Here is a 17545-nt window from a genome sequence, read left to right on the forward strand (position 1 = left end):
TTATGCCATATCTATAAAATGGAAAGGTTTATTGCATTACAACGGGGATATTTTAAGAAGTTTCAGGATGTGTGGAAACCATTGACAAAGTATTGTAAAGATTAATTTGAATTTGTTTCCCTTATATTTATCAACTTAAGGTATAGGGAGGGGGGGAAGTTTATTATTATATGTTTTATATGATAATGGAATATATGGGAGGGAGGGATGGGAAAGTTGAAGGGATAAGAATTTATGAAATATATCAATGATTGTTTGTAAGTGATGCATTTATTGTTAATATGAATGAATATATTTAACACAATGTATTTTTGAAAATGAATAAAGAATTAATTAGAAGTTAGAATGCCCAAGCTAAAACACCCAGTGCAGGCAGGCTAGAACAATGTTCTTCAACTGGTCCACGGACCAGTGCCGGTCCACAGAAATTTCCTGTTGGTCCACAGGGCCAGCACATGCATCAGGCCCAAAACAGTGTTCTTCAACCGCCGGTCCACGGTGCGATCGATGCAGCGTTATCTTCGAGCCAGCTCCCTCTTCCTAACTGATTCAGTGCACAAAGCCACGGGCAGCGGCTCCTACGGGCATCCTGCGCCTGCACCGGAAGCCTTCTCTCTGATGTTGCAACGTCAGAGGGAAGGCTTCCAGATGAGGCACGGGACGTGCAAGGTGCAATTAGCACTATTATGGGGGCGGGGTCTGGGGTGGAGATTGGGTAGGGGTGGGCGGGGTCTGGCCCATGACTTAGCCCAGTGTTCTTCAACCGCCGGTCCACGGACCGATGCCGGTCCACAGAATAATTCTTTTATTTCTGCCGGTCCAACGGTGTATAAAAAGGTTGAAAACCACTGGGCTAGAACATGAGATAAGTTAGGTCTGCAGCTAAACATAATTCAGCATTTTATTAAAGAGACAACTTAGTTCAACACTTAGGAAAACCAGTCCCAGACTCCTTCACCAGAGCTGCTGCCTGGGCACCCTGAGGTTGTGCCATCGATCCAGAGCGAGTCGCACATAACCCTCCGCGTGCAAACGAGTCCGCCTCAGCCTCCTCTCAAGCCCCGCCCTCCCTCTGACGCAACCGCTTCCCCCCTGCCCGCCCACTCCCCTGACGCCACTTCCTGTTTCCGGCGCGACGGGACGCGGCTGCTCCGGGCCGCCGTAGGTAAGGTCTGTAGGCGTCGCTGCTGCCCGGGTAGGACCGGGCGTTAGAAAAGGAGGGCGAGATGAAGCTCCGGGTTAAGGAAGTGGACCGGGAGGGGGGGGTGGGAGGGGCAGCGGCTGGGTGCGCGCGCCGCATCCTAATGCGTGTCACTTGGTATCTTTTGCTACAGGTGAGACTGCGTCGGTTGCCCCAATGGCGGAGTCCGCGCCGACCGGTTCTTCCTCAGCCACCGTCACCGAGACCACGGTGACCGAGCCGGTGAGAGCAGCCGTCTGGATGCCTGGGCTAGGGGGTGGGGGGAGAGAGAGAGAGTGAGTGAGTGATGACGTCATGTCTGTCTGTCTGCTGACGTCATAGATAATGCAAACTTCCGGGAGCTGTCAAGTTGCGCGAGGGAGGTTTTTGGGGGGGCGGATCCTGGATCTCTGCTCACCCCTCTCCCCCCCTGGCGCATGGATGGGACCTGCGTGGATGGAATCGGGGACCACAGATCTGCCTCTTGCAACTGGGGGAGTGTTTGCCTCACAGATTGACCGCTTTGTCGAAGCGTGGCCTTCCGAGCGCTAGAGTTCATGCTTTTGCCTCCATAGTCGATACGGTGCCCTGTAGCGTCCAAAAATGATGCACTGTCTTGAGCCCTGTCAGCGGAAGTCCTCCACCTGGAGCTTCTTGGTTATTGTGGTGTGAAACTCGGCAGATGCAGGAGCGCTCCCTCTCTCTCCCCCCCCCCCTATAGGCACAGTTTTGAGGCAATCGAGTGTGTGCGGTAGTGGCCCGAGAAAAGTGCCAGGCTATGGCTGAGGAGGGCTTATGCTGGCAGGGCTTGGGGTCACCAGCTCAGGTATGTAGATCGCATGGGAGCTGGCAGACATCTGAGGTCTGACTGTGCCCCTAATTGTGGGGATCGCTGCAGTCCCTGAGGTACAGCTCCTTTGGTACAGTGCTTGTGAGAAAGGGGAGGAGGGAAGAGGAAGTGTAGGGGAATTACAGGGTGTAGTTAGGTATCTTTGTATGTCTAGGACACAGGTGTCAAAGTCCCTCCTCGAGGGCCGTAATCCAGTCGGGTTTTCAGGATTTCCCCAATGAATATGTATTGAAATCAGTGCATGCAAATAGATCTCATGCATATTCATTGGGGAAATCCTGAAAACCTGACTGGATTGCGGCCCTCGAGGAAGGACTTTGGCACCCCTGGTCTAGGATAATGAGCACACCTGCTCCCTAGCCCCTTGGCTCAAAATGCCTCCCACAGATGCTGATGTTTGTCAGATTCTGGGGAAAGGATGGTTTATTTATCTTAGCATATAAATGATATAAAGCAAGCTGCAATTTCCTAGAAAGAATTCAGATAACTAACAATAATAAACAAAAACAAAACTCGATACCAGATATTTCCTAATATAAACAGAATTACTAGCGTGATTTGGCTCATATTTCTCAGAGAAAAAAAGCAACTGTTTCCTATCTACCCCAAATACTAAAAGAATTATAAAGCCTTATGACCTTGTACAGCAGGAAGTTTCTGCTAAAGGGGCTGCTGTTCTCCTTTATTCAGTAGATGTTTTCTCAGTGAGGCAAAGTTTATTCTTGCTCAAGCCTGCTCATGTTAAGTGGGAATTATGGGGGTACAGACAGTGAGAAAGGGAGAGGGAAAACAGCACAAAGCCTTGCCAAACCCTTAAGATAAACGATACTAATAATGAGCTTTACTAACAGCTTTGGTGATTGGGTGCATTGGAGCTGACTGAGAAGCCAATTCTCTAAAGTCACTGTGCATTTAACAATGGTGCTAAACCATTGTTAAATGCACTGGATTTTACCACCCGATTATTAAAACGGCTCACGGTTTTGGGGTTGGTTTTTTTAATGCTTTCTAGCAGCCTCCAGTTGTACTATGCAAACGTAGTATAATGAGGTCATTATAATTAAAATTGTAGTCGAAAGAGGTTGTTAATATTAAAATGACCTTTCTGGTCAATTCTTAAAAAGGAATGCCCCTTCATTTACGAGGAATTGGGGCTGATATTTACCAGCAGGATCTGAGCTGTCAAAGCCTTACTTTCCTGTCAGTGCCTGATGCTGATTGGCTCAGGCACTGACAGGAAAATAAAGCATCTCAGACCTGCCACCATCCCCAATTCCTTGTAGCCTAAAAAAAGCCTGGTAGTCTAGAGCGCCCCCTCCCCCATACGGAAGATCAGCAGGAATGCCCACTCCCTCCTGCCACATGCTTTTTTTTTTTTTTAAAGCTGCACCTCTAACCCCTGCCGCCACCACACAAGCCTGGTGGCCTGTCCCCTCCCCCTTCAGAACCTCTCGTACGTTTTTAGAAGAGTGTCAGGAGGGAAGTTCTTTCCTGCCAGCAGGCCTACCTTTTTAAAATTGTGGGCCTTCCCCTTCCCGGTTCATCCTGAGATGCACTCTGGAGGGGCCTAAGGCCCTGATTGGCCCAGGCGCTTAAGACCTCTCTTAGGGGAAGGTCCTTAGGCACCTGGGCCAATCATGGCTTTAGGCCCCTCCCCAGTAGATCTCAGGATGCACTGGGGAGGGGAAGGCCTGCCATTTTGGAGAGGCAGGCCTGCTGGCTGGAGGCAGAGAGCACCTCTCCTGCCAGTCTTCTAAAAGAGGTACACGGGGTTTCTTCAGCAGGACAGCTCACTAGACCACCAGGCTTGTGTGGTGGGGGCTGTGGGAAACTGTCAGGGGGGGGGGGGTCAGATAGGGAGATGGCTCACTATACTGTAGGGTCATGAAATGGTTAACTGTTGTTTAAAATATTGCTCTGGCCTACATAGCTGAAAACAGTGTACAATCTACTGACCTCATCTGCCTAAAATGTATGTCCCTACTTTACCACATTGTAAGCTAAATAGATAAGAGTTTGAGCCATGATGTACCCTGCCCTTCTGTACATGTAACATTTAGACCTGTAAGATTTAGATAAGCAGAGAAATGAGCTAGTTTCCTATAGGACTATAAGTTGTATCCCTGAATCTATCATAAGTGCTGGCTTAGGATCAATAATAATTGTAGAAAAGTTATAGAAGTAACAAATGAAAATTGTAGTTTTTGCATATATTAGTTTGCGTATGCTTAGTGAAAAGGGCATAAAAGTTCATGCATTTCCTGATTCTAACACTCTAGTAGGCAGGCTGTTAACTGCACTAGAGTCCAGCATGCTGTAATAAACCTCTTGTACTTTCTTCACGCCTCTGACTTTGTGTGTCCAAGTGACCTTTCAATACTATCAGCCTTGAGGTGGGGGGAAGCTTGCTATCAGGGGGGGTATATAGACACAGCTCTTGTGTCTGTGTGTGTGCACACAACAGCTGTGCCCATTACAAAAAAGCAGCCCCTACTCTCCCTGCTTGCCGGTTCAGGCAGGGAGAGCAGGGGCTTCTTTTTTTTTTTTTTTGGCAGGCAGAAGGAGGCTTGGTGATAATGATTTTTCTTCTCAGCACAGCTTCTCCCCTCCCTTTACTGGTGATTTTCCGCACACATAGCAAGCATATAATTTGCATGCTATTGTGCTGTGAATCACCAGTAAAACCAAAATCGCTCCCACCAAGGTATTTTCTTAATGTGGTGTAGGAGCTTAGAGAATCTGCCCCGAGGCAGGCAGAACCAGTAAGATAGTTGAAGTCCATGTGGGGAATATCTATCGCTGAAGTATCTACATAGTCATCAGCTGGCTGAAACATAAACAAAGAAGTGCAAAAGTGGCATTGTGAGTTTCAAAGGTGAAAGGGAGAAATATGTAGAAGCTGATAAAGAAAAGGCTGAAATGCTTAACAGATATTTCTGTTCTGTGTTCACGGCTGAAGCACCGGGTGCGGGGCCACAGAAGACAAACATGGAGGAGTGGTAGACCCTGATCGATTTTCAAGAGGGTTGTGTTTGTGAGGAGCTAGCTAACATAAAAGTAGACAAAGCGATGGGGCCAGATGTTGTACAGCCGAGGGTGCTGAAGGAACTTGGGGAAGTTCTGGTGGTTCTGCTGACTGACCTTTTCAATGAGTCTCTAGAGTTGGGAGTGGTACCGGAGGACTGGAGAAGGGTGGATGTGGTCCCTTCCCACAAAAGTAGAAGTAAGGAAGAAGGAGGGAATTGCAGGCCGGAAAGCAAATTAATGGAAACACTTTTAAAACAAAGAATGGTGAAGTTCTGGAATCCAGTGAATAACAGGACTGGAGGCAACATGGATTCACTAGAGGTAGGTCTTGTCAGACAAATCTGATCAATTTCTTTGACTGGGTGACCAGAGAATTGGATAGAGGGAGTGTGCTAGATGTGGTGTATTTAGATTTTAGCAAAGCCTTTGAGAGTGTTCCACACAGTTTCTAATAAACTGAGTGCCCTCAGGCTGGGTCAGGGTTTGGTTGAGTGGAAGGCGACAGAGGGTAGTGATCAATAGAAATCGCTCTGAGGCAAGGGATGTTACCAGTGGTGTGCCTCAAGGTTCTGTGTTTGGGCCTGTTCTTTTTAACATTTTTATAAATGATATTGCTGAAGGGTTGTCGGGTAAGATTTGCTTCTTTGCGGACGATACCAAAATCTGCACTAGAGCAGACATGCCGGATGGTGTGAATAACATGAAGAAAGAGCTGGCGAAGCTTGAAGAATGGTCTGAAATTTGGCAGCTAAAATGGAATGCTAAGAAATGCAAGGTCATGCATTTGGGCTGCAAAAACCCGAGAGAACGGTAGTTTAGGGGGCAAGGAACTTATGTGCATAACGGAAGAGCGGGATTTGGTTGTGATTGTATGATGATCTTAAGGTGGACAAACAGGTTGAAAAGGTGACAGTAAAAGCTAGAAGGATGCTAGGTTGCATAGGGAGAGGTATGGCCAGAAGGAAGAGGTATTGATGCCCTTGTATAAGACTCTGGTGAGACCTCATTTAGAATACTGTGTACCATTCTGGAGGCCACACCTTAAAATATAAAAAGGATGGTTGGTCAAGAGGAAGGCTACTAAAATGGTGTGCGGCCTTCTTCATAAGGTGTATAGGGACAGACTTAAAGATCTCAATCTGTATACTTTGGAGGAAAGGCGGGAGAGGGGAGATAGGATAGAGGCATTTAAATACCTACGTGGTGTAAATGCGCATGAGTCGAGTCTCTTTCATTTGAAAAGAAGCACCGTGAAATCAGAGATCGTTCTTATTTCAGTAGGATTTAGCACAATAGAGCTACTGAATTCAGGGCCAAATCAAATATAAATACTTGGTACAGCCCTTGTTATAATCAAAGCCATTTACATATTATATGCAGGTATGTATTTTGTTTCTGGAGCAATGGTGGGCTCCCAGGCACTTGCACGAATCATTAGGTTACTCTTTCACTGTTTCCGAGCCAAATGTAGCTGTCTCCCTCCAGCAGGTGTAATATTTGAATCAAGCACTATTTTAATTGGTTTTATTTATTGTTGGTGATATTTAGTGCTCCTGCCACCTTGTCCCTCTCCCACACACCCCTTGCTCTGTTTTTAGCTAGCAGAGAAATTTCTATCCTCGAGATAAGGAGAGCCCTATTAAATTAGGTATGTCAGACTATCTTCAGTGGGACTTTGCCTATTATCCTAGCTCTGAGATGGCTGGATTTATGAAGGTGCATCTCTGCACAGTGCATACAAACACACTTTAAGCAAGCCTGTTTACTAAAGCAGTTAACATAAGAACTGCCACTGCTGGGTCAGACCAGTGGTCCATCATGCCCAGTAGTCCGCTCTCGTGGTAGCCCTTATGTCAAAGACCTGAGCCCTGATTCTAGCCTTACCTGCGTGCGTTCTGGTTCAGCAGAAACTTGTCTAACTTTGTCTTGAATCCCTGGAGGGTGTTGTCCCCTATAACAGCCTCAGGAAGAGCGTTCCAGATTTCTACCACACTCTGGGTGAAGAAGAACTTCCTTACGTTTGTACGGAATCTATCCCCTTTTAGCTTTAGAGTGCCATCTCGTTCTCTCTACCTTGGAGAGGGTGAACAACCTGTCTTTATCTACTAAGTCTATTCCCTTCATTATCTTGAGTGTCTCGATCATGTTCCCTCTCAGTCTCCTCTTTTCAAGGGAGAAGAGGCCCAGTTTCTCTAATCTCTCACTGTACGGCAACTCGTCCAGCCCCTTAACCATTTTAGTCGCTCTTCTCTGGACCCTTTCGAGTAGTACTAGGTCCTTCTTCATGTACGGCAACCAGTGCTGGATGCAGTATTCCAGGTGGGGGCATACCATGGCCCAGTACAGCAGCATGTTAACCTTCTCCGATCTATTTGTGATCCCCTTCTTAATCATTCCTAGCATTCTGTTTGCCCTTTTCACCGCCGCCACACATTGCACGGACAGCTTCATTGACTTGTCTACCAGTACTCCCAAGTCTCTTTCCTGGTGGGGGGTCTCTCTGAGTACTGCACCTAACATCCTGTATTCGTGTATAAGATTTTTGTTACCGACATGAATACACCACTACAATACTTATGCTAATTAGTGTGTCAACTGTTTGCTGTGACAGGAGATGGAAGAAGGGAGGAAATTGCCAGGTTATCAGTGTTTGCAGTTAGTGCATGATAGAGAATGACACAGTGATAAAATTCATCACCGACCTCACGGGAAACGATCTCCATGACATTCCTTAAGGAGAGAGGGAAGAATCAGAGTATGAATGGGCCCAGCAACTGACCCTCAAGCCTTGCATTGAAGAATGCTAGTTTAGGACTGAGGTTGAGATAGACACTAAAGAATGACACGGGATTGTTTCCCGCGGGGATGGGAATTCTCTAGTGAATAAGTTACTAGGCGCTGTCACCACCACGTCTAGTCTGGGTACACTTGTAGCTTCTCAAGAAAAACCAGTAAGTGTATCCGCACAATGCATGTGGTTAAGACAGGCTGCTGCTTAGAAAAGTATTAGCCCCCCCATATCCTTCTCTGCACAAGGGTGTCCCTGATGGGTTAGTGGAGAGGGGGAGGACCAAGCTACAGCTGCTTCTGCCCCGAGTTCAAAATAACAGCTTGCCCCTAGCAGTAGTGTTGCTGTACTGCACATTAATGTGATAGCACACTTTTAGTAAATCTAGCCCCTAATCTCAGATGCCTCAGTCCTTGCAGTTGGCACCATTTCTTTAACTCAGACTTGCTCCTGCAGATTAATTTGGGACATTGGGATGGAGCTCGTACATTGAGGGCAGCACCAGGGGTGACCTAGTGTGCTTGGTTGCGGGAAACGTATTATCAGGTGACCTTATGTGCCTATTATACTCACAGTTATATTACAGTGGAGGTCTCCCTATGCCACTGTGTAATAAATGTGGGACGGGGGGGGGGTCACACTTTAGGACATGCCTTTTAGTTTTGCCCCATTATCCAGTGCTTTTGGAGGCGTATAATATCTTATGTCAGGGTTGTTTGGTATAGCCTTGCGTAGTACTCTGGCCCATTTCGTGTTGGATTTGCCTGAGGCTTATTGTCATTTGCCTAGGGGCAACCGGGTTCTCTGCAGGAAGATGAGTTTACTTGTCAGGAAATGTATTCTTCAGTACTGGATGGTCCCTGACCCTCCAGCGTTTTGGCATTGGCAGAACCAGTTGCATCAGTTGGCCATCTGGGAGGCGTGGGATGCCAGAGGGGCAAGGAAGCAACAGAAGTTGTTCTTGACTATCTGGGAGCCATATCTGCAAGCCTTACATCCAAAGGGTCGCTGTGCGGTTTTAAGATGGGTGTCCTAATGGGGCGCTCAGTTTGTAGGGCTGAGAGAGCACTGGGGAATACTGGTGGGGTGGGGAGGGGTGATATTGATAGGTTCTGGCACTTTTATGGATATGATAGAAACATAGAAAGACGACGGCAGAAAAGGGCCACAGCCCATCAAGTCTGCCCACTCTATTGACCCACCCCATTGAGTGCTAGTGACCTAGTTCCTTAACTTGACCCTCGTAGGGATCCCACGTGGATGTCCCATTTATTCTTAAAATCGAGCACGCTGGTGGCCTTGATCACCTGCACCGGAAGTTTGTTCCAGTGATCTACCATGATCTGTGGGGTTGGGTGAGGGGAGGGGGATGGTGTGACATCTCCGGGGCTCATAAGAGTCCAGGGCCCCGGGGTGCCTTTCCGCCCCCGCTGGTCTCCCTTGCCCTATGTAAATAGGGGAGGGAGGAGAGTTGGTTGCTGTTATTCTTTTCTGTAACTGCCTGTTCTATTCTTGTATATGAGGCATCATTGGTTGTAAGTGCACTCTGGGGTGTCCTGGTGTTGTATTTTTTTTGTTGTTTGTTTCAATAAAAATTGTTCAAACCTAACTCAGACTTGCTCCAACATGTTCAGTGTGTGTTTCTTGTTAGTCTATATATTAGATGGTTAAACTTAGGAAGCTTAGGTCACAGGATAACATTGCATACTCTTGGTAATTCTGTCCAGATAAAATCTTATTTCTTTATTAGCAATTGCTTATATATCTCTTTTCCTGAATCACCTTGCCTCTCATTGTTCCCCCTCCTTAGGAGAATCGCAGCTTAACAATCAAACTGCGCAAACGGAAGCCTGATAAGAAAGTGGAATGGTCAAGTGACACAGTCGACAACGAGCACATGGGAAGAAGGTCTTCTAAATGTGAGCATCTCCATCATTTTTTTCTACCTCTTCTCTCCCCTACCTTCAGCAGCAAAGCTTACCTCCACTTGCTGTAAGATTCTAGAGCAGGTACAGCATGAATCAAAGCAGTAAGATCTCTGTTCCCCACCAGCCACACACAAACATACTAGCATAACAGTCACAGTTGTGCTATTCTTTTCCTGCCACCTTCCCATAAACAAATGCACAGCCATTATCGAGCAGCTATACCAGCAACTGTGACAGTTAAGACATCACAGGTCAAATTGTTCTCTCTCAGTACTTTATGAAATGGGCCTGAGTCTTTCTGGCTTTATTAGCAGCCTGGATTTAATTATCTGTCGTTCCAAGCCTTAATGGAAGATTAGGTTCTTACCTAGATAATCTTCTAAGTTATGAACTGTTGCAGAAGGATGTCAGTCGCATCTTTTAGCTCATCCTCCTTCACCAGTGGAGTATAGTGTCCTCTTCAGTTTTTAACAAAGCAATCGTTATCCATTATAACAGGAGGGATACAGGGATCTTCCCCAAAACAATAGTATATTTCTATTCTGCTCTGTAACTCACGAAAAAGAACAATGGTTGGTACATTTATGTTATCACTAATAATAAAACGCTAAGCGCGCATGCGCACTCCTACCTGCGTGATCCGTAGCTCCATGGTCAGCAGGAGTGCGCATGCGCGCTTAGCTGTGCCAGTGGCCGGCAGAGAAATTGTAAAGCACGGGCCTCCCTGCTCTCCAGCTCCTCCAGGCATTGTCTTCCACCGAAGCAGCAGACCTCGCCACAGCAACCAGGAAGCACTGTAAGGCCCGCTGCTGCTCTTCTGTCTGCCCTCATCTTCAAAGCAGCCTGCTGAAGATCGCGGCCGGCTATAGCGAACCTTGCAGGCTGCTCTGCACCTCGGTAGCACGTTCCCTCTGACGCATGGGATCGCGTCAGAGGGAACGTGCTACCGCCGTGGAGAGTGGCCTGCGAGGTTCGCTACAGCCAGCCGCAATCCTCAGCAAGCTGCTTTGAAGAGTAGGGCAGACGCAAACAACCAGGAAGCCAGATGCTGGACAGGGGGGGGGAGGTAAAAGGAAGGGAAAAGACCTACTGCTGGACAGGGAAGGGTGCTGCTGGACACGGGGGAGGTAAAAGGAAGGGAAAGGGGCTACTGTTGGACAGGGGGAGCAGGCAAGGGGTGGTGGTGGACAGCCGAGGAAAGAGAGAGACAGAAAGAAAGACAGACACATCAATTCTAGCACCCGTTAATGCAGGGGTAGGGAATTCTGGTCCTCGAGAGCCGTATTCCAGTCGGGTTTTCAGGATTTCCCCAATGAATATGTATGAGATCTATTTGCATGCACTGCTTTCAATGCATATTCATTGGGGAAATCCTGAAAACCCGACTGGAGTTCCCTACCCCTGCGTTAATGTAACGGGCTTAAAGACTAGTAAGTTCATATTAAACGAGTCACCCTGCTGTGTGCAATAAACACATATGGCGCCAGGAACTCAACAAACTTATGGCTTTATTAGTCATATATGATTACTTTCACTTCCAACTGACAGGAGGAAAAGCTCCAGTTCTGGACTATAGCTTTATCCAAGGCAGAAAGCAGGCATATTAAGAGAAAGAAAGTCATTGGTCCATTCCAAATAATGGAGTAAAATTTTCCGCCCGTCCAGTCTGCAATATTTTATCCTGCTTGGCCGAACCCTTAAGACTGAAAGGCGGGTAAACAGACTTTTGGTTGATGTGAAGGATCAAAAAAACCTTCAGTAGAAAGGAAGATAATGTGTGTAGAATAAAGCCCTGCCGCTGTTATCCCGAGGTATGGGTCTCTGGACAAGAGTGTCTGCAATTCTGAGACCCTTTTCGCTGAGACAGTTGCCACCAGAAACACCATCTTCACCGTGCGATCTGGCAGGAACGCCTTTGAATGGACTCGTAAGGAGGCTTCCAAAGTCCCTTCAGGATGGTTAGGATTCCACACTGGAAAGGGCTGGCGTCATGGAGGCCGCCATCTGAGCACCACCTTCAAAAATCTAGTCGCATCCAGATGAGATGCCACTCGGGCTTGAAAGTGCGAGAAACCTGCCACCTGTACCTTGAGAGATGCCACTACAGGCCTTTCTCTAGTCCAGCCTGCAGAAAGTTACGACTCGCTAGAATTGGAGCCTCAAAAGTCTCCACATTATCTTTTTCGCACTAGAGCTGAAAAGCTTCCCAGGCCTTAGTGTAATCTACAACAGTCAAAAAGGCTTTTTAGCTCTGAGAGTAGAAATGACTACCTCTGAATATTCTCTGCTTATTAAAACAGAGCTTTCAATAGCCATGCTATAAGGCCAAAGCAATCTGGGTTCTCTGTGTGGATTGGACCCTGACTGAGTAGCCAAGTGATAGATTGATGCATCTGTCCAATAGGGTAAAGTTTGGACATAGTTTTAGCTATGCATCTGTCCAATAGGGTAAAGTTTGGACATAGTTTTAGCTACTCTTAAGGAGCCTTCCAGAGACTCCTATTGCTCAGTGATCAGCAAGGTGATGTCCGGGTGTCAGGAATAAATGTAGTTTGAATATATGCCGCTCAAGACCATCTACTATGAGGTCAATGGCTGTTGAGGTTCTACCTTCAGTTCCCTGAGCACATCAGTAATAACATTAGGCGGTATAGCAGACTTGAAAAGCTGCCGCAGAGGGATCCTCTTCCTGGTTGAGTGTGTTGTCTCCTGACTTCCGTTCCAGGCAAGAAACTGCACTCTGGGACATTAAAGGCATGGAGACTTATCTCAGTCTTCCCAGTCCTAGTCCGCATGGTCACTCAGGCTGGGAACTGGATTCCTCAGCGGCAGGGAGTTCTCCTTGAGAGGACTCTCTCCATGGTTAAATGCTGACTTGCCAGCAGACAGTTTAGAGCATCCCAGACCTGTCAAATAAGCTTCTCACAGGAGTAGAGATAGGTTATAGAGCTAGTCGGGGACCACTACTCAGGCAATGGGCCTGATGGTCCGCCGCAGGAGTGGACCGCTGGGCGAGATGGACCTCTGGTCTACCTCAGCGGAGGCATCTTCTTATGTTCTTAACCCCTAAATAGGAGGCCCCATACACCCCTGCAGGACGTCAGACTGGCTTCTCTTAAGCTCTGCCGTTCCCCTGCACTTGCGTTTCACTTAATCACTGTTCAGGGTCTCCCAGAGGGATTTTTTCTTAGCCATCTGGACCCCCCCTGTGCTTCCCGAGCCCTAGAAGATTCAGAGGAGGCTAAGCCCGAGATTCCTGCAGCACATGGACTTTCCTCAGCTGGCCATCCAGCACAAAACCAGCATGATATGGGGGCAGAACAGGCTGAGGAGTTCATCCCAATTGATTTTGATGCAGATGGAGGCTTTAGAAAAAAATGTGTGGTGGCCTTGGCTTTCTTTCCCACAACAAAGAAATTCAAACTGTTTTGTCACTTCTCTTCTTTATCTCCAATTACCATTGAAACACTTTCATGTTTTCCTTATATATATACTGATTTTGCCAATAGTCAAACCTTGGTTTGCAAGTAATGCGGTTTGCAGGTGTTCTGCAAGACGAGCAAAACACTCCCACGAACCTTAACTCGCAAAACTGTTGACTCGCTAAACGAGCTCTCACCTATGGTGGTCAGGGGTGGGTACCTGCCTGTGGGTGCTGTAGCCCCTTCAGTGGGGTGGCTTCCTTCTATCTGAGTCCCCGTGTGGCTGTCCTCCCGCTTCGGTCGATGCCTCTGCCTGCTGCCATCCTGCAGAAGCATGCGCAGGACCTCATGCGTGCTTGTACATGGCATACGCATTGTCAGGGCAGCGGCTGAAATGGGAGGGCAACCGCACAGGGCCCCCAAGGGAAGGAAGCCACTCCGCTGAAGGGGCTGCGGCACCCACAGGTAGGTACCCACCCCTGGGCTACCATCTCAAACTTTGATTGTAGAACGAATCTTCTGAGTTTGCATTATGGCCTATGAGGAACTTTGCTTTGATATACTAGTGCTTAGGCTTATAAGTATGCTTCTGGAACAAATTATGCTCGTAAACCAAGGTACCACCATATTTGCTTATTTCTGATCTGAGGAAGAAGGGGTTACCTTCAAAATAACATAAGAATAGCCTTACTGGGTCAGACCAATAGTCACAAGTACCTGGCAAAATCCCAAATAGTAGCAGCATTCTATGCTACTGTCCCAACAGCAGACTATGGACTTTTCCTCCTATATTAAGTTAGTCCAATTAAAAAAGGTGTGTTGTTTTTGTTTTATTTCTATATATTATCTTGAAAAAACTTATATATATTTCCTTGAAATTTCTATGTTACCTTGAGAAAACCTTTTATTTATTTCTATATATTACCTTGAAAAACTTTAAAATCCAAGATGGCCACTGCCAACAAATTTGTGCTAAAAATAAATAAATGAATGAATAAGACTCATGGGGGGCTCCTCAAATAATTCAGGGAGAGGGGTTTTGGAGGTAAAGGACCCTAGCTCTAGCCCCAGAAACCTCTAAAAAAAAAATCAAATTTCCAGACCTCTCCCCCCCCCCCCCCCTTATTTTCCCCATAGGGAATAATGGACAGTATGCGCTGTGTTGATGCCTGCCTGTATCAGCTTTCTCTGCATCCTGACCAAATGGAGGGAACTTTCTGCCTCAATTCCTATCAGAATGATCCAAAACTGGAGATTTTTGGTCTGCCAGTAGGTCCGGTATCAATTGTAAACTCAACTCCCATAGATTCTTGTGTTGCGACTGGGGGAGAGAAAAATGCAGTTAGCTCCTTGAAGCCTAAAGGAACTAACACAGGGGCCCCATAGCCTGCACTCACGCCTCTGATAAATCAGAAGGCAAGCTAGCTAGCTCCCAGAGGAACGGTCCCTGAGCTTTCAAGATGCACAGAACAGATTGGTTCAGTAGGTACACCTGGGGTTGCCCTGTGAGCTGCAGACCACCTACACAGAATCTGCATCTTTTCCCAGGCAGAGTAGCCCTAAATAGGGGACCTCTAGGCCCTTAAGCCTCACAAGATTAAAAAAAACACCCCAAAATAATAAAACTGAACAGATCAGAACACACCTTCAGTTCGCTTGCAAAAGGAAAAGTGGAAGGCGGCACTATACTCTACTGGTGGAGGAGGAGGAGCTAAAAAATGTGATTAACATCCTTCTGCAACAATTCATGACCCAGGGTATTTTCACCTAGACTCTAGGTCCTACGGTATAGACTTCCTGTTTATGTAACAGAAGGCAAGTTACAAATTGGGTACAGTAGATGAAACTGTAGGTTCCTTTTAGAAAGGTGGCTTATGAAGCTTTTACATAAATTATAACTTGCATATTAACAATGCTTCCTAAAAGTTTTGTGGCTGTGGCCCCATGACTACAGCTAAATAAAATTGTGTGATCTCCTTCAGGTACAGAATAATGATGTACGTAAGGAGAACCGACCTAGGTCATGACCCAAATTTATGTTTTGTAACCTCCAGGTGAAGTGGATTGCATTTCTGTGGCAAGATTCTCATAAATATTTGTAATGCAATTTTTTGGTTCTCTCTCTTGCTCTTTGTTCCTTTGTGTCTCTGGTGTTTGCTTTTTGTTTTTTTGATAACTTTTTCACATTTACCTCTGCTTTCTCTTACCCCTTTGAGGATAGGTTGCTGTATCTATGAGAAGCCGCGGGCATTTGGTGAAAGTTCTTCAGAGAGTGAAGATGAAGAGGGCTGTGGCAATGCACACTGTATCCAGGGCCACAGAAAGAGAGCTCCTCATGGTGAGGATCACAGTCCCAGGAAAGCAGAGCCCGGCAGTAGCCCGGAGCCTATGCAACACTGAAATCCCCAGCTGAGATGCTAAGGGGGAGGAGAGAGAGAGAGACCTCCTCTCAAGGTCAGTGAACAGAGCCTGATGCAGCACGCTCCTCCCCCCATCTTGAACTCACGAAACACTGGGCCAGTAGAGGCTGCTCAGATTCCTGTTAAAAATCACACCCACCGAACAAGCGAGGGCTACAAGGGCATCTGTAAAATGTTCACACTTCATATCTGGACACAATAGGGTGTATGGATGAATGAGTTAACTTTTTGATAAGAGAATTTGTGGTGCAGCTGCAAAACGCTTTATGTTTATTGCCTTGTTATGTATTGCCCCCAGTGATCTCTCGCACATCACTTCTGTTGTGCCCCTACAGGGGAGCTGAAAGATGCCCTATATACCATTTGAAAAACATGGCAAACACTACTGACACTTTTAGCTTAGAAACAGCTTGCTGAGTTAAAAATATCAAATTGCCTACTTCGCCACACCCTCACTGCTCTTTTTTTAGTTACTATTATTCTGATTTTTTTTCCCTTCATGAATATTACACTTTTGAATAAACAGTGCACACCTTTGATTACAGCTACCTTACTTATAGATGGAGGTGGAATGGGTCTGATTGTCATCAGCGGCCCAAGCAGGCAAAGGGTATGATAGAAAAGATATACCGGTACACCTTTCATTCCAAAAATGAACTACTTTACAATATAAAACTTAAGAAAAAGACCAAAACCCAGAAATAGAATGGCCACTTTTTTAATGAATAGTTCTGCTACAGCCCTGCTGGAATTGCAGGCCATGGCTGATGTGTTGTTTCTAATTGTGGAACTGGTAGTCTTAGTAAAGCACAATATCCCAAAATGCATCTGAATGGTTAGTAATCCAGCACTTGGGCTTGTGTGACTGCAGACAGTGGTAAGAGTTTCCATCTTTGGCTATGGTTATTTATTTATAAGGATGTCAGAGTTATTATTTTTTTTTTTATCCACTACATTGGTACCATGAAAGCCCAGTTTGGGAGGGGCTGACAGTAGCCTACTATTTAAAAGAGATATTAGTTATATAACTTGACTGGTTTAAGCTTCACTGAAAGCAGCTTTAAGGCGTGAAGTTCCCCACTTGCAGAAATGTAGGCCTTAGTATTGTAATATTATGAGATGACAAGACTATGCCTGTCTGCTGCTGTTGTTCAGGTGGGAAACACAGCCTCTACTTTATCTTCTGTTGCCACTCTGCAGCAACTTCAGATGAAGTCATCAGGCCTAAGTGGGAGTTGTAAGTTACCCAATGGGACCATATCATTGGAACAATGCATGTGTTCTTGCTGTTTCCTTGTAAGACAGCATGTGTCTGGATTTGTGTGGGGCACCGATCTTCCTGACTTCTCCATCTATTGATAGGTTGGTGAGTGGAAGAGTCTATGACTCCTGTTTTTGCTGGCAATTGTAAACCACGGTGAATGTATTTTATCAGTCTCGCTAGTGAAGGGCCTGCATATTAAATATTTGTTATGTGTGAGTCTGCTACATTTCCTCTATTTTGTTGGTAGCTCTATTTATATTGCAGTAAAATGATATTAAAACAGTTTTACTGTCAGGAGACAGGTCTCATGGATTGCAGTTTTTTTGGTGTTAGGGGAGCTCAGGGTGATTTATGTATTTATGTAAACAATTTATAGCCCACTTATCCTATAATTCTAGGCAGGTAACCAAAAACATACATATTCTCTAACACAACATCAAAACATACAACAATACAACCATAACCTCACACATAAAAATAATAAACTACTTAATCAAGTGATTGCAGTAAAACAGAATTAAAAGCAGATTATGGGCAAAAAGTTCATTCGAATAAAACAATTTTCACCAATTTCCTGAACTGAAGCAAGCCTGATATGAATACCAACATTTCAGGCCTCATACCATCAGCACAGTATTGCCATGGCTAGAAAGCCTCACCAAGGCC

At 46.1% G+C, this 17545-nt stretch overlaps 1 protein-coding gene across 2 annotated transcripts; it reads left to right on the plus strand.

Moving 5' to 3' along the window:
- The first annotated feature begins 1101 nt into the window (after positions 1-1101).
- On the plus strand, positions 1102-17176 carry PPP1R11 (protein phosphatase 1 regulatory inhibitor subunit 11). 2 transcript variants are annotated; one of them, XM_033916927.1, is made up of 4 exons: positions 1102-1165; positions 1335-1423; positions 9656-9764; positions 15417-17176. In XM_033916927.1, exons 2-4 carry the CDS (start codon positions 1358-1360, stop codon positions 15593-15595), a joined length of 354 nt encoding a protein of 117 aa, XP_033772818.1. In that variant the 5' UTR covers positions 1102-1165; positions 1335-1357; the 3' UTR covers positions 15596-17176. The 2 variants fall into 2 exon arrangements, with proteins under 2 accessions (XP_033772818.1, XP_033772819.1); XM_033916928.1 differs by lacking the exons at positions 1102-1165; positions 1335-1423 and adding an exon at positions 1719-2006.
- The last annotated feature ends 369 nt before the right edge of the window (positions 17177-17545 follow it).

Source organism: Geotrypetes seraphini, chromosome 12, assembly GCF_902459505.1.
Source record: "Geotrypetes seraphini chromosome 12, aGeoSer1.1, whole genome shotgun sequence".
Taxonomy (NCBI): Eukaryota; Metazoa; Chordata; class Amphibia; order Gymnophiona; family Dermophiidae; genus Geotrypetes; species Geotrypetes seraphini.